A 21,890-nucleotide genomic window follows, 5' to 3' on the forward strand; every position below is an offset into this window, starting at 1 on the left:
CGGCACAGTGTCAAATGCTTTAGAGAAATCCAGATATACAAGATCAATAGACTCTCCCAGGTCCAGCCTAGAACTTACTTCATTGTAGAAGCTGATCAAATTGGTCTAACATGATCGACCCCTCATGAACCCATGCTGATGAGGAGTTATGCTGTTGTTTTCCTTGAGTTATTCTAGGATGGCGTCTCTCAGAAACCCCTCAAATATTTTTACAGTTTTTTAAGGTAGACTTACCAGCCTGTAGTGACCAGGCTCTCTTTTAGACCCTTTTTTGTATATTGGAACCACATTCGCAATGTGCCAATCCAGTGGTACAACCCCAGTCTTAGTAGTGTCCATAAATATAAGAACTAGCTAACTATCATGTCACTCAGCGGGCGCCCTCCTCAGTGATTCATAGCCTGCACATGTGAATCATTTTGTTTCTTGTGAACATTTTGTGAAGACCAATTTTCGTTTCTAAAGAGTTTTGTTTTTAGAGATGGGCGCGTATGCCAGAGATGGGCACGCGGCAGAGCCTCTGTGTGTGAGCGATACGTGTACGGGGCAGAGCCGTGTGTTTGTATGTGAGACGCGTACATGGCAGACTCGTGTGTGAAACGTGTACGTGGCATAGCTGTGTGTGTAAAAGACGGAGGAGCAGAGCCGCGCGCGCGAGACACGCAAGAGCAGAGCCGCGCGTGTGTTTGTCTTTTTTTTTTTTTTTAAGTCTAGTGGACCTCCTAATTTTTGGGGAACTCTAACAATCTGGAAACCCTGGTCCTGAGGTAATAACTTTCTGTATTTCATAGCAAGACCAACTGGTTCCTCAATTTTACTGTGTAAAATTACAAGGTTAAATCACACTGCTTTAAACCGCATGCTTAACATCCAAATCCCCAAATGAGTCCCCAAACTGTGAGTTAGCCTCCCTTATCTAAAGGTCCATTTAGGCGTGACGACTGTCGGGCAAACACCCGACATTCGTCCCTGCACATACTAGCTCCCTGGCTCACAGCGGGGAGGCTGCAGGAGATTTCTCTCCTCACGCTCTCCCACCCGTACTGAACGGCTGCTATTTACACTGAGCAATCAGCAATATGCTCATCGTCCACCGTTTATGCAGCATAAGCAATGGAAAGGTAAGCTGAAAGAGCCTGCCAGAGCTGGCTGGCACCCCGCCGACCTGAGGGGGTTAAACCAAGCTGTGTTTACAGCAAAGAATGAGGAACAGATCACATTTAAACTTTGTTTTCTTTTTATTTTGTTATTCAACATTAAAATGTTTTTTTTTGTTTTGCTGTAGTTCAGTTTAATAAAATAAGATACGGTAAGTTTTAGGCCAAATGCCCAGACAGATTATTGCTGTGAAATTCGCAGTCAGACACCAGCCGCGAATTCCGCAGCCATGCCTGTCCATAGACATGCTGTGTTAAATGATTCTCCCCTGCCCATGAATGGAAATCAACTGTGATTTTCTGCTCACAGAGGAGAATCACAGCATGTTCTATTCTGTGCGGAAAATGGCGCAAACGGCTTCCAGTCAATGGAAGCCGTCCGCCCTGCGATATTTACCCACACTGCGGAAGTATCGCAGGCATCCATGTCACAGCCCAGTGCTGGCACGTCATGCGCTGCACTACACATGTGTGGCGGCTCGCCGGGCGGACACTCGCGCCAGATCCGGAGAGGTGAGTATAGGGTTGTACAAATACATTGATTAATTTATCACTTTGGGAAAAGGTTCTCTTTCTCTACATCTACAAGCACCAGACACTTGTCAGCAAACTCTACAAACAATGGTTCCTGCATGTACTTCTTTAGTGCCTCATCTTTATTCTCCGTCTGGTCAAGTGTCACAAGGAGTCCTCGCAGATGTGTATTCAGTAATAAAGCTTTCAGCTCTTGAGATGAGCCTGTAAAATACAAACACATTACATAGTGTGAAATGCTGAAAGTATTGCAGTGCACAGTAATTCATGATCTACAGCTAAAGACCTGAAGTGAATTGTCTAGAGACCTGTTAAAGCCTCGTTACTAGCTGAGGGCAACAAAGTAGTAGGGACTCGCCGAGCCCCGAGAACCATTCACAGCCAAACATTGTCCACGGGTGTGTAGATAAGACTGGGTGCCCTACTAACCCCTGGCAATAGTGCATTTATCCTTAACCTCTCCCGGAATATGGAACTATGACAACACTTGAGGCCGAAACTTCTACCGTGTATATTTAAGCCGCTGCAAAGTCTACTCATATGCTGATTTTATAGTTTTCACACTTTGCACTGCAATAGTTTTTGCAAAATCAAGGCAAAAACTTGGAAAAAAAGTGAACTAAGGATAGGCTGCAGAGCTAGGCTGGGTTCATACGGGGCAGAATTTCTGTGCAGATTTTCCACGCAGAAATTCCGCTGGCATTTTTAAACCCGAGACTAAGAAGCAAAGTTGATCAGATTTGCAAAAATCTCATCCCCATGCTGCTGACAAGCCGCACAGAAACTGCCATGCGTCGCAGAATTTAAATCCATGCCATGTCAATTTTGGCCCTGTTTCCACTCTGGACTCACATCTCTTTATGGTGAGAGATTCCCGCAGCGGAATACAGGCTGAAAAGCGGCTTCAAAACCCACACCAAATGGCGCGGGTTTTGAAGCAACCTTTTCACTGCGGAAATCTTGTGGAATTCTGCGCGGGCCCGCGGCGGACATTCCGTGATATAACCGTCTCGTGGGAACTCCGCTTTAGTCTTCCCTTGCATGCACTTGTAACACATTTTTTATCCACAATGTGTTGAGAGGGTTTGGTAAAAAAAAATTTGAGTTTCTATGTAAGGCAAAAAAAAAAAAAGCTTTGCTGGTGCATATTCAACAAAAAAATGGCATCAAGGAAAATGGAAGATGATTAACCTTACCCAGCAGCATCAGCTTCTGTGAGGGAACAGTGTCAGAGTCATCATCTTGTCCGAGTAGATCATCTAAGACAGATAAAATACGTAAGCTATATACATAACACTTAAAAGGGGCTCTTCAGCTCCGATGAGCCACATCAGCTAACCTTACAGGCCTGAAGGATGTGAAGCACTGAATCTGGCAATGTATTATACTTACCTTCCCTGCTGTGAGCTGTTAAAGCCACCACTGAATGACCTCAATGGACTACATAGGCATATGCACATAAATGAGAAAACTAGTTTTCTCATTCTAGCCAACACCAAGTAGTCCTCCAGATACATTCAGCGTCAGAGCAGCAGGAAAGTACAAGACTCAAGTTGCTGGATTCAGAATCTCCATTCCCATGAAACTGTAAACTTAATTTATGAGGTTCATAAAAGCTGAAAGACCCCCTTTAAAAAGGAGAAACTGACAATCTGCAGATAGATTGTCAAGATATAACTTTAATGGGTTAGGAAAAAAAGTTGAAATGTTGCAATTAAGCAGAAGTGAATACATTAAGAATTATCAGCTTTTTGAAGTTGAATACGGGTAAAGGGGGAGGTTGAAGTCCACGAGACTTACAGCGGTACACGTAAATAAGATCATCCACTCATAGCAGAAAGTCAATGTCTGCAGATTTCATTGCGACAAGGCTTCAAGAATTTGGACCCCCAACGTCTAAACCCAATCAAAAGATGGAAGCCAGTTTGAAGTGACATTATTCCCGCTGTGTTCAGCAGGGGTGAGGGAGTACTTATCTCACACACAGACACTAGTGTAATACTCCACAATTGCGGCTGATTAGATCTGCAGTTGGTGAAACTACAAACAAGTGATTACCGGTACCTCTTGTGGGCCACACATCTGGTAAACGGGTCAGACCGGATGGACTGGGAGCTTCTTGTGGAACACATTCTTCTAGAATACAAAAAGGTAATACTACAACATTATGTAAACACAAGTGCCCCCCTCCCTTACCACCCATGTACACTGTCCGTGGAGCTCAGATGGCACCAGGATGGGGTGCCTATTTCTAGTCTTATGTGAACTGCACCCAAGTTCCTTAGGTACAACCTGAAACATGGCCGCCTTTATTAAGACCTCACTTTCAAAAGGGATTTCCCGGTCTTCCAGGATCACAGTTGCCAACATAATTTGGAAAATTTGCCTTGCACCAGAAATACCCCCAGATGAGCTACTTTTGGGAAAATTTGGAAAACCCTTGCCTCCTTATTTCCCAGTACTGCTGCAACTATGCAATGTAATTATGTCCTTGGCCATAAATATATATTTCAGATCATGTGAGAAGCCACAGAAATGATATTAGCCTGAATGGAGGCCAGGCACTGTAAATCCTCAACACTTATGGCTGAAGAAAGAACAGAATCAGACTTTATTAGAAAAGTTTTTAGGAGTCTTTGCAGCAGTGCTGCAGAGCAGGATACAGGCTCTTAATGTTTTTTGATACTTTGGAGGCTCCTTTAACCCCCCCTCCGCCAGACACTGCAGCAGCCGCCCCCTCCTCCTTCAGACACCGTCCCCCTCCTCCGCCAGACACTGCCTCCCCCCCCCCGACTTTTCCTCCTCCTCCAGACACTGCCTCCCCCCCCCCCCCCCCGGCTTCTCCTCCTCCTCCAGACACTGCCTCCCCCCCCCCCCCGGCTTCTCCTCCTCCGCCAGACACTGCCTCCCCCCCCCCCCCCGGCTTCTCCTCCTCCGCCAGACACTGCCTCCCCCCCCCCCCCCCGGCTTCTCCTCCTCCGCCAGACACTGCCTCCCCCCCCCCCCCGGCTTCTCCTCCTCCGCCAGACACTGCCTCCCCCCCCCCCCCGGCTTCTCCTCCTCCGCCAGACACTGCCTCCCCCCCCCCCCCCGGCTTCTCCTCCTCCGCCAGACACTGCCTCCCCCCCCCCCCGGCTTCTCCTCCTCCGCCAGACACTGCCTCCCCCCCCCCCCCGGCTTCTCCTCCTCCGCCAGACACTGCCTCCCCCCCCCCCGGCTTCTCCTCCGCCAGACACTGCCTACCCCCCCCCCCCGGCTTCTCCTCCGCCAGACACTGCCCCCCCCGGCTTCTCCTCCGCCAGACACTGCCTACCCCCCCCCCCCCCGGCTTCTCCTCCGCCAGACACTGCCCCCCCCTCCGCCAGACACTGCCCACCCCCTCCCCCTCTCCTCCGCCAGGCACTGTCCACCCCCCCGGCTCTTCCCCTCCGCCAGACAATGCCCCCCCCCCTCCTCCACCGCCAGACAATGCCCCCCCCCTCCTCCACAACAGGACAATGCCCCCCCCTCCTCCACTGCCAGACACTGCCCCCCCCCTCCTCCACCGCCAGTCACTGCCCCCCCCTCCTCCACCGCCAGTCACTGCCCCCCCCCTCCTCCACCGCCAGTCACTGACCTCCCCCCCTCCACCACCAGACACTGACCTCCCCCCCCACCAGACACTGACCTCCCCCCCCCCCCCAGACACTGACCTCCCCCCCTCCACCACCAGACACTGACCTCCCCCCCTCCACCACCAGACACTGACCTCCCCCCCTGACCTCTACCCGGCCCGACCTCGTCGTTACTGGATTTGAGGGTTCACCGACAGGTTCCATCCTCCGCATACGACACCCACCAATCCCCCGTTGTGATCCCGCACCCCCGACAACTCTTACCTTTATGTCTCTTACAGCAGCCGAGTGAACAGCTGAGAAGGAAAGGAAGACAGTGAGACCTTATTTCATTCACAGAAACACAAACCCTGCAGGCCGCAGACGGAGGAACACCGAGCGGCTCACTGCGATCTGTCACTTACTAGCGGAGCCTGCAGCGTGGACAACGGTACTTAGCGGCCTCCGAAGCGCACACAAGGCACGAACCCGCCATCATCAAACGGCACTAGAAGACAGTGACTACTAGCGGCTCTCACGTGCGCGGGGCATATTTTTGTTTTCAGCCGTACTTAAGCAGCGCTGCTGATTAGAGCCATCTGATTGGCTCTTCGGCACCACGTGACTACAAAGCGTGCACGCGCATTGCCTTCAGCAGCTGTGTGCACTACACACTACAGTTAAGCAGACGTGCACTACACACTACACTTAGGCAGCACGGGGTTAGGTTTAGGGTTACCTAAACCTAACCCCAACCCCGTGCTGCTTAAGTGTAGTGTGTAGTGCACACGGCTGCTGAAGGCAATGCACGTGCACGCTTTGTAGTCACGTGGTGCCGAAGAGCCAATCAGGTGGCTCTAATCAGCAGCGCTGCTTAAGTGCGGCTGAAAACAGAAATATGCCAGCGGGTCACGTTACTTCCGTATTTTCCTCCGTCCAGCACCGATGACGTCAACACATCACGTGAGGCGGCAGTGAGCCCCGCCCCTTCGCGTCATCCTATATATAGCCAGTTACCCAGCATGCTCTCTTTCTCTTCGCCATCTTTGCCGGCGCCATGAAGTAAGTGTGACAGAGTCCTGCGGGCTGTGTCCTGTGTATCCGCCGCCATCCTGTCCCCCACGCCCGGGCTTGCCTCCGCCGCCATGGGGAGGTGGCGGGCCCGCGGTCTCCGGTTACTCACCGCTCTTTATTTTGTGTCTGCAGGGTCGAGCTGTGCAGCTTCAGCGGGTACAAGATCTACCCGGGCCACGGGCGGCGCTACGCCAGGACTGACGGCAAGGTGAGGCGTTGGGGAGTAGGAGAACTGGCCGCCGCTGGTGGGGCTTTGCTGTAGCTGGTGGTAGTGGTGGCGCCCCCTGCTTGTGTCCCCCTCCTCTGCAGTGTGCAGGCTGTGCCCCTCCTGCGGGCCCGTGTTATATGAGCAGCAGTGTAAGGCCTCCTGGCCGGTGACCCCCGTGTACCTGTCCATCAATGTGCCGGCTGGTGTACATGCGCAGCACAGGTAATCCCGCAGCCCTTCCACACTGATGATGGCGAGAGGCTGCGGGTCGGAGTCAGTGGAAGCCGTCCGTACCGAATCCGCACAGGAAGGCCGCAAGCTGCGACTTCTCCACCAGCGGGAAGTCATCGTGATTTCCACTTGTGGACAGGAGACTGTGGTTTGCCGTAGCATGCTATGGGCGGTATTTGCTGAAACATCTGCCATGTTTAGCGGTCTTCAGCCGGCTCCCACCACCGTATGCGTAAAACCGAGTCATGCCGTGTTACCGCTGTGGCCTATCACCACGTATGGCTGCCTGCAGAGGGGCGGGCCGGATCCCGCTGCGGGAATTCTTGCGACCCGAGCCCCTGCAGAGACCAGCGCGGCATTCACCTGCTCAGTGATGTCGGCTGCCGCCCACCGGCGTTTGTGCGGAGCCGGCGGCCGGGGAGTGACATTTTTGTGCGGGGGCCTGCGAGCCCTGCACAGAAATAAAGCATGCCGCGATTTGTTTTCCGCGGGAGATTTCTCGCAGACAAATCGCGGCCGTCTGCATAGGACAGCTTCCACGGGTGGAAATACTATGGGAAATCCCGCTGCAGTATCTCATGGGCACTCCTGCGCAGGACTCCTGTGTTTTTGGGTTTGTTTAAACTTCCACCTTTTTGCTTGATGGTGGTAGTACACAATGTAGGCGTGCAAGTGGGAGTGAAACAGTGTAAAATGTGAACTTACCTATGTGTGCAGCCTCTTCCAGCGATGGCTGTGCACCGGGACGGCTCTGCTACATCTGTGTATAACACTCTCTATCTCATCAGGTGTTCCAGTTCCTCAATGCAAAATGCGAGTCTGCGTTCCTGTCCAAGAGGAACCCCCGTCAGATCAACTGGACGGTCCTGTACCGGAGGAAGCACAAGAAGGGGCAGTCGGTATGTACTGTGCGTGGGGGGGCACCGCACTGATCTGCACCGGCTTCTGGTGTGAATGGTGGAGAATCTCTAGGTCACACGGCTTCCATTTTTGCACAAAACTTTTTTTCCCCTTTTGCTGAAAGTGTTGAACATGGCGCGAAAATGGAAGAAGCAAATGCTGTATGTGCGAAAACTGCCAACCTTTTTTACATCTGAAAACGGGCCTGTGTGTGCAGTATGAGAAGGGGTGCGTGCCAGTTGCCGCTTAAGGGGCGGTGCAGGGAGTTATGGCGCTCATAAACGGAACAAGACTCTCCCGATTCGGGTTTGCACAGGAGAACCAGCCTATGATGTCATTACCAGCCTGTTTGTGCTCAGGCGGCCCGTTTAGATGCGTGATTCTCGTTGAGAACCGTATAGCCCTCATTCTGTGGTTAAACTGCCCAACGATTGTAAGAGTCGGCGCTAGTTTTTATGCCGGCTGAAACCATAAGTGATAACCGCACGATTCTCCTTCGTTGAGTCACTGACTGCGTGTAAACTGAACAACTCATTAGTTTCACTGTGAACACATTTCTGGGCGATCAGAGCAAAGCAACGACTAGTCAGATGACGTGAGCCCATGGCTGCTCCTCTGTGGACATGGTGCTGGCCTCTGTGGTTGGCTTTAAGGTTATTGGGGTCTTCTGGTCCCCCCTCCACCCCTGTTACATGTGCTGTTAAGGGGTGTGGTGCTGAGAGGATGTTCTACACCAGTCCCTGTAGGGTCATGAGGGTGCTTGGGATCTACTGCAGTGCCAACAAGGATATAAAGTGGTACTATGGTAACTAATGCCAGCCTGCTGGTAGTGCAGACCGCTCTGCCCACATCTTGTAGCAGCCTGGGTTGGTACTACCGGTACAGCTTTCATTGAATTCAATGTGTTGCTAACCCACAGCACTGTGGCATGGATAGGACTGTCTGCTTATGACTGTCCACACTGGTGGTGGGCCCACCAACGGCTGCAATCCCAAGTGGTAGAGCCCGCTGATCGAACATTGATTACCTATTCTGAGGTCAATGGTCAAGTTCTGGAAAACCCCTTTAAGTAATATTGCAGTGTTTCCAGATTGTACTTGTTAAAGGGGTTTTCCAGGCAGCGCTGGCTGTTTGTGTACCGGTCTCTGAGCGGAAGCCGCTGCTCCGACCCAGGTGCATTGGCCGGTGTGCCGCTCTCCTTGACTTAATTGAGAGCTGCATCGGCCACTGCGCAGGGGGCACAGCAGTGAGTGACCTGCTGCAAAATACCCCCCCACATGAAGCTACATGTTGAGCATCCTGGGAGTTGTGCTGACACGGCTGGATGCCCATGGATTGACATCTAGATTCAGCATTGCTGTAATAAATTAAATATTTTTTTATATTTTGCAACACTTTGAACATATTACAAACAGCCTCTTACTGAGTGCTCCAGGTACACGGCATGACACGGATGTGTTCTGCCAGTAGTATGTTTATTGTCAGACATAGAAGAATCTTGTCTGAAAACATGCTGCTACTAGCAGTCGGGGGCTTCACACCTGCGCTGGGGATTCTGCTTTTCCGCTACAAATTTGGAAGCAGAAAAGGGAAATCCCTGTGGCTGACCGGTTGTTTCTGGACCCTATTGACCATAATGGGGTCTACCTAGTAGGCAAACTTTGGACAGACACAAAGCTCTATATGCAGGGCTTTTTCTTCTGTCATTTTGAGCCACATTGGTGACAGAACCTCCAATCGTAGGTCCAACGCAGATGTGAAAGTCTTGTCGGGTTTTGCTGTATGTGTATTTTTCTCTGACGTGTTTTATTGGGAACTTGGTGTGTAGACAGATGTGTAACTATAGAGGCTAGTGGTGTTTGTAACTGTAAGGGATGAAGGACCCACTGCAGAATAAGATTCTAACTTGATATTTACTGTAAAAAAATCCTCAATTAGTTTAATGGGGTGGTTTTCTGATCTGCAGTATACTGATATCTTAGAATGCTGGCAATCTTGTTAAAACTGATTGTATGTATTTTATTTATTTTAATTACACAATTGCTTATAAATGCACATTTGACAGTAATAGGCTGATTTGTGTTCTGTAGATTTGCTGTATAGGTTGGGACAGAAAAACAAGTATTGCTGGAGGTTTAAAGTGGCATAGGAACGCCATATAGCTAAAGATGGTCCTAGTTGGTCTGTGAAGGCTATCTACTTGGACAACAGTACTGCAAGTTTAAGCTCAGAGCAGACCTGATCAGTGGAGTGGCCTGGCCTTCCTGCGGAGGATGCAGGTCTTTAGTCAATGTCAACAATGTTTCAACTCCAGCACCTGACAAGGACCAAAATCATGCATGGTTGGCAGAGATTTCCGACTTGCCCTTAGTTATCTAAAATCTGTAATGTACTCCTTAAATCTGCTTAAGGGCTCCTGTCCACGGGCGGGTTGGACCCTGCATGCCGGATTTTCACGGCCGGTGACCCCAGCTTACCTGTCCGGTGTCTCTTTGTGCTGCGGATGTGCTGGCCTGCGCTCCGAATGCAGTACAGAGGATGTTGTAATGGCGATAATGCGGCTCCTGCAGCTATTTTTGCAATGACTACAGAATGACCGTGGGGCGGATGGCTTTCATTGACTCCAATGGAAGCCATCAGTGCGTAGTCTGCGCAAAATCGTGGCATGCTGCGATTTCTTCTACGCGAGGGGAAAATCAATCTATTTCCGCTTGTGGACAGGAAATAGAATTTTTAATTTGCATGCTATGTGGCTGGATTAGCTGCGGAATCCCACTTCGCAATTCAAATCCACACATGTGCAGGAGCCCTATGTAGCTGCTTGTGGCACTGGAGGGGGGTCTGATGTATTGACAGACACAAGGAAGGGTCTCTAGTGTTGGCCGCACAAAATCCGATTTTAAAAATGAATGGGGGGGGGGGGGGGGGGGGGGATTAATGGCCTACAACACAAATACGTTAGTTCTCCAGACAGTAGTTCCTGTTTCTTGTGAGTTCAGGGTCATGCTGGGCTCCATGCTGGACATGTGCGGAATAGTGACAGAACATTAAACCCATGAGGACTTTGTTTTGTGATGGTGATAAAATCAGTGACATGGCTTCAGTATTTCATATTTGACATTTTTGTTCCTTCTAGGAAGAAGTCCAGAAAAAACGTAGCCGTCGGGCTGTAAAGTTCCAGAGAGCCATCACTGGTGCATCTCTGGCTGAAATTATGGCCAAGAGAAACCAGAAGCCTGAAGTGCGAAAGGCTCAGCGGGAACAGGCCATCAGGTTAGTCTGACTCGTGCTCTCTGCTGGCAGACTAGCGCAAGGCTCTTCACTTTACCCATACAAGAAGGAATAGCGCAGCTCTGCTAATTGCTGTACCAAAGTGTGTTGCTTTGTTAGACCACAGGGGACCAATTACATGATTATCATGGAGCAAGTGTTTTTATATGGCTGCTTTCTTCCTATAAGAAGGGTGTTTTCCCTGTGCAAGCTCTGTATTTTTTTTTATTTTTTTTTTGTGCAACTGAAATGCCCACACTATCACGTGAACGAACTTATTAAAATCAATGGCCTCTGTCTTCACACACACGCCCATGTGACACAGGCCTTATGCCCCTTATACACGGGACAATTCTCGTTAAGGGAGCGCATGAGCAGGTGACATCACCACTAGGTCTCGCTCCTGCAGAATGTTTAGATGGGCAGATCACTGCTGAATCAGTCACTCCTCGGTCAGAGCTCACATTCCTATGTGAAACGCTGAGCGGGGAGCGAACAAGTGAGCCAGCCAGCAATCAATTTTTTTATGTAGGCTGATGAGTGAAAAGTGCACAATGGCTTCACGTTTACACGTAACAATCGCGCACCTTCATTCGAGTAAATTTACGAGTGACAATCATTACCTGTTAATGGGCCTTTACCTTATGGCCATTGTACTGTTGGACTAACTTAAATTTTTTATTTCTTTTTAGGGCTGCTAAAGAGGCAAAAAAAGCTAAGCAGGCTACCAAAAAGGTGGTTCCTACCAAGGTAAGAACTGAAATATTTCGCTTTTTCAGTGCCATCTGATTGAAAAATGTAACTGGTTGTAGATAACAGTCTACCAAATGTCTACACAATTTTGGCTGGTGTTTGGGTATTCCAAGAGCAAATCTACTGGTAGCCTATCCTTATAGGTCACCAATAACCGTACTGGTAGGGGTCTGCTGCTGTGGACCCCGCTGATTACATGTGTGTGGCACAGTGGTCCTAGAGATGGGTCGCCAATAGTTTTGCTCCTGGGAAAATCCCTTCACCTTTCTAATACTGTGGGTACCAGAAATGTACATACTCCGTTTCTTTGTAGATAAGCCATTGTGTGTGCCCCGTTGTCGTGTGAACTAGTATAGGCAATACAGAAACTTGGCCTACAGTATTCATCCAGCTCTAATGTTGTGGAATAGAACTCAGGAGTCTAATGTTTCACAATCCAGTTAACTTTTTTTATTTTTGACTGTACACTTTTATTTATGACTATGGAGATGGCCATCTTGCTTAACCCATTTAGGACCAGCCACTGTATATATACACGGCGGCTGGTCCTGGGCTTAGAGGACCGCCGATAGTAAAAATACGGCGGTGCTCTAAGCCTCCTGCCTCTGCAATCAGTCAGAGGAAGGAACAGGTTATCAGCTGTTAGTGACAGCTGATACCCCGGAGCAGAAGGCAGGAGGGGTTTTTAACCCTTCCTGCCTTCTGCTTCCCCGATATACAGTGCTCAATGAGCAATGTATGGGCAAAGTGAAAGTAACATTTACTTTCAGTATGGGAGCCTTGGGGGGGGGGGGGGGGTCATGTGACCTCCTGGGATTCCCTGCTATGCAGAGCTTGAGGGTCAGTCTTAGACCCTGGCAGCTCTGCAGGTGACTAATGTCACTACAGGGGTTGCTTTCCCCTATTATTAGGGCTCCTATGGATGCCCTAGCTATAGTGGAAAGTGTCAAAGTTAAAAAAAAAAAAAGAATGTCCCCCAGAGGACTTATATAACGTCATGAGTGACATAGATAGTAAAAAAAAAACCACAATTACATACATCAGTAAAGCAAAACAGAATAAAACAATACATACATAAGAAAGAGAATAACACAAAGCAGATGCCAGCAAAAACCGTCGCCGTATGCGCCCTGTAAACCAAAACCATTCATACTATACTAGCTGATATACCCGGCTTCGCCCGAGTTAATTTGGTACTGGTATTTATCTGGTGTTCACACGGAAAATCTTATGAAGTCGTGGTTACTTTAGAGATACCGAGGAAAAACATATGTTCACCAATTTGCATAGTTCTCTGCGTTACCCAGGAAATACCACGGGGAGGTAACCATGCAACGTTTCCTTTATATAAAATGACATCAGGAAGTGAGAGAATTAAATTACGTACATAAAATTTGGACACTAATTCTTTTGCGCTTAGAAATGAATAATCGAGTTGGGACCCATTAGCTTTTCCTATTTATGACATAATCAATGCTCGTGCCAAATTTCCCGTTTCTATGACACCAGAAAGTGAAAAAATTACACTCCGTACATAAAATTTGGACGCTAATTCTTTTGCGCATAGAATTGAATAATCGTGTTGGGACCCATTAAAGGGGTGGTCTCGCGAAACCAAGTGGGGTTATACACTTCCGTATGGCCATATTAATGCACTTTGTAATGTACATCGTGCATTAAATATGAGCCATACAGAAGTTATTCCACTTACCTGCTCCGTTGCTAGCGTCCTCGTCTCCATGGTTCCGTCTAAATTCGCCGGCAGCTTGCTTTTTTAGACGCGCTTGCGCAGTCCGGTCTTCTCCATTCAGCACGAGCCGCTTCAGTGTGCTCCCCGCTACAGCTCTTCTGCGCATGCGCAGACGAGCTGTCACTGCTCGGGAGCGCGCTGCAGCGGCCATTCTGTACCATCCTCTGTTAGAGGAAGGTGCAGAAAGTGGAGCTGCCCAGCGGAGAAGCCCAGCCCAGCAGCCCCGAGAAGCGTCTCAGGTAAGTGATGGGTCGGGGGGGGCTGTCGCTGGGTCGGGGGGGGCTGTCGCTGGGTCGGGGGGGGCTGTCGCTGGGTCGGGGGGGGCTGTCGCTGGGTCGGGGGGGGCTGTCGCTGGGTCGGGGGGGGCTGTCGCTGGGTCGGGGGGGGCTGTCGCTGCGATGGGGGAACTAGCGCTAGGCCGGGGGGGGGGGGGGGGCTGTCGCTAGGCCGGGGGGGGGGGCGGCTGTCGCTAGGCCGGGGGGGGGGGCTGTCGCTAGGCCGGGGGGGGGGGGGGGGGGCCTGTCGCTAGGCCGGGGGGGGGGGGGGGGGCCTGTCGCTAGGCCGGGGGGGGGGGGGGGGCTGTCGCTAGGCCGGGGGGGGGCTGTCGCTAGGCCGGGGGGGGGCTGTCGCTAGGCCGGGGGGGGGGGCTGTCGCTAGGCCGGGGGGGGGGGGGCCTTCACCTGGGCTGAGGGTCTAGCGCTGGGGAGCCGGGGGCTAGCGCCGGTTACCTGCTGCCTGGCGGTGGGCGTCTGGTCGGTGGCTGCGATGCGTCCGGTTGCCATGGAGACACAGCTGGCGGCGTCTCGGGAGCGCGCACGTCGGGCTGCAGCGAGCGACGGGGAAAGAGCCGGCGGCCATCTTGAGGAAACTTTTATAAGTTGCTGAAACGCTGGAACGGTAAGTACGAACCAGCTAGAAATGTCATTTACAGGGGGGCTTAGTTATGTATGCTTAATGGGGGGGACTGGGCAAAAAAAAAATTTAACTGCTTCCTCGAGACATCTCCTTTAACTTTTCCCATTTATGACATAATCAATGCTGTGGCCAAATTTTAAGTTTCTATGACATTGGAAAGTGACAGATTTAGATTACGTACGTAAAATTTCGATGCCAATTCTTTTGCGCTAGAATTAAATAATCGAGTTGGGACCCAATTACTTTTCCTATTTTGGAGATAATCTATGCGTGTGCCAAATTTCATGTTTCTACGACATCGGGAATTTGGAGAACTTTTGGCGAGCCAGTCAGAGCTTTCAGCGATAGATAGATAGAGATAGAGAGATATCAAAACGTCCGAAATAGAGGAACCCATTTCCATACTTTATTTTAGTGTAAATATAAATTTAAAAAAAAACTATAAATGTTAATCACTTTTTTTTTTTTTTTAAGCATATTACCCCCAATAAAACTAAAAAACGGGGGGAAAAAGTCAGTGAAAAAGATATTAAAAAAAATTGTTCTATATGTCACGGAAAAAAAGCAGGAAAAATAATTTTGGTAGCTAAAGGGAAAAAAAATGGAGCAGTAAAACCGCCACATGGGTAAAATCCCTAAAGTGTCTGGTTCTTAAAGGGGTTGTCCCGCGCCGAAACGCGCCCCCCCCCCCCCCCCCCCGGTCGGCGCGAGACAACCCCGATGCAGGGAGGTAAAAAAAGCTTGCCGGAGCGCTTACCTTAATCCCCGCGCTCCGGTGACTTCAATACTTACCGCTGAAGATGGCCGCCAGGATCCTCTGTCTCCGTGGACCGCAGCTCTTCTGTGCGGTCCATTGCCGATTCCAGCCTCCTGATTGGCTGGAATCGGCACGTGACGGGGCGGAGCTACACGGAGCCTGCATTCTGCACGAGCGGCTCCATAGAAGACTGCAGAAGACCCGGACTGCGCAAGCGTGGCTAATTTGGCCATCGGAGGGCGAAAATTAGTCGGCTCCATGGGAACGAGGACGCCAGCAACGGAGCAGGTAAGTAAAAAACTTTTTATAACTTCTGTATGGCTCATAATTAATGCACAATGTACATTACAAAGTGCATTAATATGGCCATACAGAAGTGTATAGACCCACTTGCTGCTGCGGGACAACCCCTTTAAGGGGTTAAGTTGCAGTTAACAGTATTTAGTCTGGTTTCACACGGGCGAAAAAATCGTGTGAGATTTGTGCATTGCAAGACTCGCAAATGAACCCCATTCATTTAAATGGGGTCATACACATGAGCAATGTTTTCCAACGTGGCACCGCAATGTAATGCGAGAGGACATGCTGCAATGTGTTTATCTTCCTGCAAAATCTAATTGTAACGTGAGGTGTGATTGGGGCATTTAGATAATATGAACACTGCCTGTGTGACCGCTTACACTAGCGGACTCCATACAAACCTGTGCACCCAGGCTGCACATATGTTCTGCGGTGTTAAGGGTCAGCATAATGTCTTCTGACACTTTCCTTTTAGCACACCATAATTCCTTAATCTGTTGCTTGTTCACACAGACAGGAATAATGGAAATGACACTTAATGTACAGTTACAGGATTTTAGGATGCTTAGGCCGTTCCACTATAAGAAATGTGTATTTATATTGCGCTGGTAAATCATGACACTAGTTGTAGGCCCTGCTGTCCAGGCTGCAGACTATCAGGCCTGACTACAATGAAGTAAATGTCGGAGTCCTCTTTTGGTTTATTAAACTATTTATTTCTTTTAGGCACCCTCAAAGGCAGCACCCAAGCAAAAGATTGCCAAGCCCGTGAAGATGCAGGCCCCCCGTGTTGGTGGAAAACGCTAAGCAATGCTTTACACTTGGACATGCTAATAAAGATAGTTTTGAAAAATGTGACTTGATATGTATTTGCCATCTTGACACTTTGAAATGTAGCAACACCTGATGCACCTGGGTCCCCTGAGCCTCTATAGCAGACGTGGTCTATGGGGTGCTGTGTACTCCCTATAATGTAGGACTCCGACAGGACAACCGTAATAAATAAAATGCATATTTCTGCTGTTGCACTAGAATTCTGACTTGGTGACCCTCTGGCCCTGGAGAAACAATATCCCCACCAGCGTCTGCATTAGTATGTGTCATTGGTGTAAGGACACTTTTTGGGCCAGTGCGAGCCAATCAGATTAGCATGTAGGGTCTTCAGGGCGCTCTTAGATGAAGCGGTTTATCTTTCACATGAGCGATATCACTTCGGGTGGTACACACAGATTAAGCATTCAGTCACTGGTATAGCGAATGTCAACGACTGAATTATTTGAACCGAAGGAATAACAGACGAGCCAACAACTATTGCTTGCATGAATTAGCTCGTTAGTGGTGATTTTCTCTTCAGGCCCAGAGAGGCACCTTACGTTGCTTCGCCTTTAGTATAAATCGGCTTAGGCAAACTTTAGCATTATTTGTGCCTTAAAAAGGTGGTGGGCCTCACTAGACTCTCAACTGGGTCTAGAAAAGGTTTTGTAAACTGATACATTTTAAAGTCTCTGTAATGTTCAGTAGCTATAAATAAGTGTAGGAACAGCTCTAGACATGCAGTATTTAAAGATGCTCCAAAAATGTTGTTAGTCTTGTGAGAAACTATGATAAACTTTGTACTTTGTCGGGAGCAGGGAGAAAAATGTCAAATTCTGCTGAATTCCCCTATTGTGCGTTCTCACACCACTTTTTTTCCTTAGTGATTTTATTTGGCCTTTTAATTCATACCAGCAGAGGCCACCACTGAAACCAGCCTGTCACTTATAGGGCACACATGGGCTTCCAACTGGGGTACTGGCAGCCTTTGGGGCTTCTGATCCATACACTTCCATGGTTAGGCGACTTATTGCAGTGATGGTGTGTCAGTATTTGTGGTCACTGATGCTGTGTTTTATCCCACCTGCACTCTGGGCTGAAATATCAAATTGTGAGATACTTCATCAAACTGGATCTAGTCTTGGTATTGTGTATCCAGGTAACAATACAGTATTGGTGTGGCTTAAGCTATGGATAGGTGTGTGGAGGGTAAGCTGCATCCTGCTCTTAAAACAGCTTCTGCGGACAATGCTGCCCATCGAACACCCAGTTCTTACCTGGTGGTCTGCATGAAGACTGATGTGGGCACCTTTGTGCTGTGGGACACCTGCAACCTACTACAGACTGGGCCCTCTGCTATTTCTGGGGGTGGGCAGCCTGTCTGTGAGGCAGTCAGCTGGGAGTGCCATCACTCGGGGTGTGTTCACGTCACTTTGGTCTATCTGTTCAGCCCTGTATCCCACCACTGTTCCTTCCAAAGAGACTGTGACTGGCCTCTCCAAGGCTCCAGTTGGACTTCCTGGCTTGCTGCCAGCTACCTGGGGCGATGGCATACCTAGTTCAACTTTTCCACTCGGTGGCCTGGTAAGTGGCCCAACAGAGCTTGTAAGTTGGACACCGGCCATCCAGAGGGAGAGCCGCCTCATGGGATTATTCCCAGTTGCAGCACTTCTTCCTGCATGCTCGCAAAACCCATATGCGATTTCAGCAGGTGGAGGGAAAAAAAAATCGCAGCATGCACAGACTCTTTATTGAAGTCAATGGAAGCCGTGCGGCCTGTCCACAACTGACATTGCAGGTAGGTCGCCCATACCCGTGTCATTGCTAGCAGTGATGTTGAAAAATGAAATGGTAAAATACTGCGCATGTGCGGCAGCTCGCCACAGCCATCCACAGTACAGATAAAAGATAAATGACAGGTACGCATGGTCTCTGGCTGGGCACAGGGTTGGGTTTTGCCCACTTATCTACAGGCAGCCTTAAGCAGTCCTCTTATGCTTGGCTGACTGTTGCAGTGTGGCTGCCTTAATTTTTCTGTGCTTGCTTTTGCAGACCTGTGCTCACATTGGCCTCAAGCATTCTGGCTATTGCTGTATTGTTTTTTTATAAGGCCACCTTCGCAAACAGCGTCTAAAACACAGCATTTCAAGAACTATTTTGATCAGTGGGTTCAAATGCTGGCCACTGTGTTTAACAGCCCTTTTTTAATGCACCCCATTATTGTGACGAGGTGTGCTAAATGCGGAAAAATAGAACAGACATTGCTCGAAAATTGCCATGTCGAGCTCAGGTCTGCAAGGCCCAATTGAAATCAATAGGGGCGTTGTACCTCGATCGTCCCGTGTGAGCGGCCTTGGGTGTGTATGTAGCTAATCGGCTACATACACATTTGTGCTACATCAAGCTGCAACTCTGCTGGATCGAGTGACCATCCTCCTCAAGACAATCTCCTTCAACATCTGTCTGGTCACCAGCTGTACCCTCCAGAAGAGTCCAGATACACCACTTATTCTTATAACCTGCTTGTCTTTGTATACAACACCACAGGCATCCTGGGCTTTTGAGGGGAACTATTTTATTTTGGGGATTCAACCAATGCTGGTGTATCTTGTCCTCACAAGAAGAATGGGTGGAGACAAGCTGCATGCCCACAACTTGAATGGCTAGGCTGGAGAATGCCTCTGCCCTCCTATGTCCTGTCACGCCGGGGTCCCATCCATGCTCCTAGCTCCGCTGTGATACTTTCCCCGCCAAGCTTCTTCCCTACCACCCTCATGTGGGCGGCAACCCATCAAGCCAGCACCACTTTGGGTTCCTAGCGCTGCTGTGATACTCTCCCCAGCCTCAGAGCTGTAATTTCCTCCCCTTTCCACCACCACTGTGCTCTATTCCCCTGCTATCACTGGTGCTCTAACTTCTCCTGTCCCTACTCTGGTGTAGTTGGTCAGCCGCTGTCAGTCTCCTCGCATAATGGAGATAATTGGCACCCAATTCTTTGGCCCAACCAATCAAGTTATTGGTGTGCAGCTTGTCTCCACCCATTCTTCTGGTGGAGACAAGATACACCAGTACCGGTTCAACCTCCCCCTTTTTTGTTTTTTTCCCTCTTACAGCACCAGCTTTCTATGCAGATGATTCTCTGCTGCCACCTAGTCGCCATTTTCTTCTGATTTCTATGTGTAAGAGGCCATGGAGGTGTTTCATTGAGACTCTCGGTGATGTGTTAATTATCAAACTTTTGATTTTGCTGTGATCCAATAGCGCAAGAACGCATGTATGTGAAGCTCTTGCTTTCCAATGGGTTCCTTTACATTAGCTATGGTTTCTCTGATGCTATCTTGCGAGAATAAAAATCCCAGCATGCTCTATAGATGGCCACTGATGTGTATTGGTATAGCATATTATGTATGCAAAACCCACATGCGTAATACGTTATTACCATACACTTGTGTGAGACAGCCCTTAGGCTAACGTCATATGGGTGAGTCATGGCCCGATATCACGCTTGCCAACATGTGAATTCCCTGCAGATGTAAGACGGTTTTTAAAACTGCCTCCCATCACTTCGGGGAAGTCGCGATTAGCCACGGCGGCAGAGGATTGCAGAGTTAATATCATTGCTTTCAATGGAAGACCTCACATTGCGTGCACCTAGCATGTGGTGTCAAACTGCCGCCAACCCCATTAAATAATAATCTTTATTTGTATAGCGCCAACATACTCCGCAGCGCTTTCATAGACGGGGCATACAGAAAGAGAAAAGTACAAAAATTACAGAACCACGGTTACATAGTAAACAGTTGATGAAGACAGTAGGGGAGCGGGTCCTGCTCCAACAATCTTACATACTACAAGTAATGGGGTGATACAGAAGGTATAGGGCTGGAGATGTGCACAGTATGGCGAGGTGGAGAGTGAGGGATGCTATACACATAGACAATGGTCAGACATTTGGCTGTGTTATGGCAGAATCTGTATGACTGCAGGGGCAGTTGATGGTGGCTGGCAAGGATTGCAGTCAGTAGGTCAGGGAGCATGTTATCAGGCAGCATACAGAGGGGTTTGTTTAGTGAATTCGGTATGCCTCCCTGAAGAGGTGCGCTTTTAGAGCACGCCTGAAGTTCTGTGAGTTTTGGATTGCTCGGGTAGCCTTTGGTAGTGCGTTCCAGAGGACTGGTGCTGCTCTGGAGAAGTCTTGGAGGCGGAAATGAGAAGTTCGAATTAAAGGAGCGCTCAGTCTGGTTTTGTTAGGAGAGAGGTGAGCTCAGGCTGGTTGATGGATTGAGATGAGGGAGGCGATATAGGGTGGCGCTGCACTGTGGAGGGCTTTGTGGATGAAGGTAGCGAGTTTAAATTGAATTCTGTATTTAATGGGCAGCCAGTGCAGTGATCGGCACAGGACAGAGGCATCCGAGTAGCGGTTGGACATGAAGATGAGCCTGGCTGCCGCATTCAGGATGGATTGGAGAGGGTAGAGTCTGGTGCAGGGGAGGCCGATCAGCAACGAGTTGCAATAATCGAGCCGGGAGTGGATGAGGGCGACAGTAAGCCTTTTTAACATGTCCACAGTAAGAAAAGAGCAGATTCTTGCGATGTTCTTGAGGTGCAGCTGACATGTTCGGGCAATAGATTGGATGTAGGGGGTAAATGATAGATCAGAGTCCAATATGACCCCAAGGCAGCGGGCATGTTGTCTAGGAGTTATGGTGGCGCCACACACTGAGATGGAGATGTCAGGAGGAGGTCGGTTAGTGGAGGGTGGAAATACCAGCAGGTCAGTTTTAGAGAGGTTTAGTTTTAGGTAGAGAGAGGACATAGTGTTAGAGACAGCGGACAAATACAATGGGCGCTGCGATGTGAGAGCATGCAGAAAGATAGAACATGCCATGATTTGTTTTCTGCATTGCGGTGTGATGCGTGTAAACATCACTCATATGTAAGACCCCATTCAAAAGTATGGGGTTTGTATTCATGCGTCTCGCAATGCATAAATCCCGTGTGATTTTCATGCCCGTGTGAAGGCAGGCCTAAGACACTGGAGAGAGCGATATTGGGCTGTGAATCACAGATTGATATCGCCCTCACAATCCATGTGAAACCCCTGGATCACTTGAAAACAGCCTTGCCTCCCTGCGGGGCTGAAGGAATCCCCTGTCGCAGCCGCTGCAGGGGAACGCGATCCTCTCCTATTGTTTTAAATGGGGCCAGTGCTGTTGCCACCGGCCCCAGTGAAACGGGGCAGCTGGGCAGAATGCGGGCAAACCCCATTATAGTCAATAAGATCCATCTGGTGCGGTTCAGATCCGTCCAGATGAAGCAGTTCGGCTGTGGGGATTCCTCTTTCTGCTCTGTGAACGAAGCTGGAAGGCGAATCCCCAGCGCAGGTGTGAAAGTAGCGGAATAGCTGGAGGTGAGGAGTTTAAAGCAAACGACTACTAAAACAAGCTGGGCATGTCGCCTCAATGCCTGTCAGCTGCTGGCTTTCTGCAGGTCCCCCCACACATGGCCGCAGCTCATTAACCCGTGCCGCCCGCTCCCCCAGTAACATGTATACAGCCGCTATGGCTCCGCTCGTACACAAGCCGGCAGCAGCGCCCGTGTGACGCGGTCTCCTCCCGCCTCCCAGAGGAGGAGT

At 49.5% G+C, this 21,890-nt stretch overlaps 2 protein-coding genes across 5 annotated transcripts; one reads left to right on the forward strand and one right to left on the reverse strand.

Annotated features, from left to right (window-relative positions):
• Positions 1–1,214: 1,214 nt before the first annotated feature.
• Positions 1,215–5,862, reverse strand: ZNHIT3 (zinc finger HIT-type containing 3). 4 transcript variants are annotated; one of them, XM_066578595.1, is made up of 5 exons: positions 5,710–5,862; positions 5,570–5,601; positions 3,756–3,827; positions 2,888–2,950; positions 1,215–1,895 (listed from the first exon to the last, which is right to left on the reverse strand). In XM_066578595.1, the coding sequence occupies exons 1-5, from the start codon at positions 5,781–5,783 to the stop codon at positions 1,708–1,710; spliced, it is 429 nt and encodes a 142-aa protein (XP_066434692.1). In that variant the 5' UTR covers positions 5,784–5,862; the 3' UTR covers positions 1,215–1,707. The 4 variants fall into 4 exon arrangements, with proteins under 4 accessions (XP_066434692.1, XP_066434685.1, XP_066434676.1 ...); XM_066578588.1 differs by having other exon boundaries at positions 3,750–3,827; XM_066578579.1 differs by having other exon boundaries at positions 3,756–3,848.
• Positions 5,863–6,263: 401 nt separating this feature from the next.
• Positions 6,264–16,297, forward strand: RPL24 (ribosomal protein L24). The gene is made up of 6 exons (XM_066578607.1): positions 6,264–6,346; positions 6,491–6,566; positions 7,586–7,696; positions 10,834–10,970; positions 11,660–11,717; positions 16,169–16,297. The coding sequence occupies exons 1-6, from the start codon at positions 6,342–6,344 to the stop codon at positions 16,247–16,249; spliced, it is 468 nt and encodes a 155-aa protein (XP_066434704.1). The 5' UTR covers positions 6,264–6,341; the 3' UTR covers positions 16,250–16,297.
• The last annotated feature ends 5,593 nt before the right edge of the window (positions 16,298–21,890 follow it).

Source organism: Eleutherodactylus coqui, chromosome 1 (genome assembly GCF_035609145.1).
Source record: "Eleutherodactylus coqui strain aEleCoq1 chromosome 1, aEleCoq1.hap1, whole genome shotgun sequence".
NCBI lineage: Eukaryota > Metazoa > Chordata > Amphibia > Anura > Eleutherodactylidae > Eleutherodactylus > Eleutherodactylus coqui.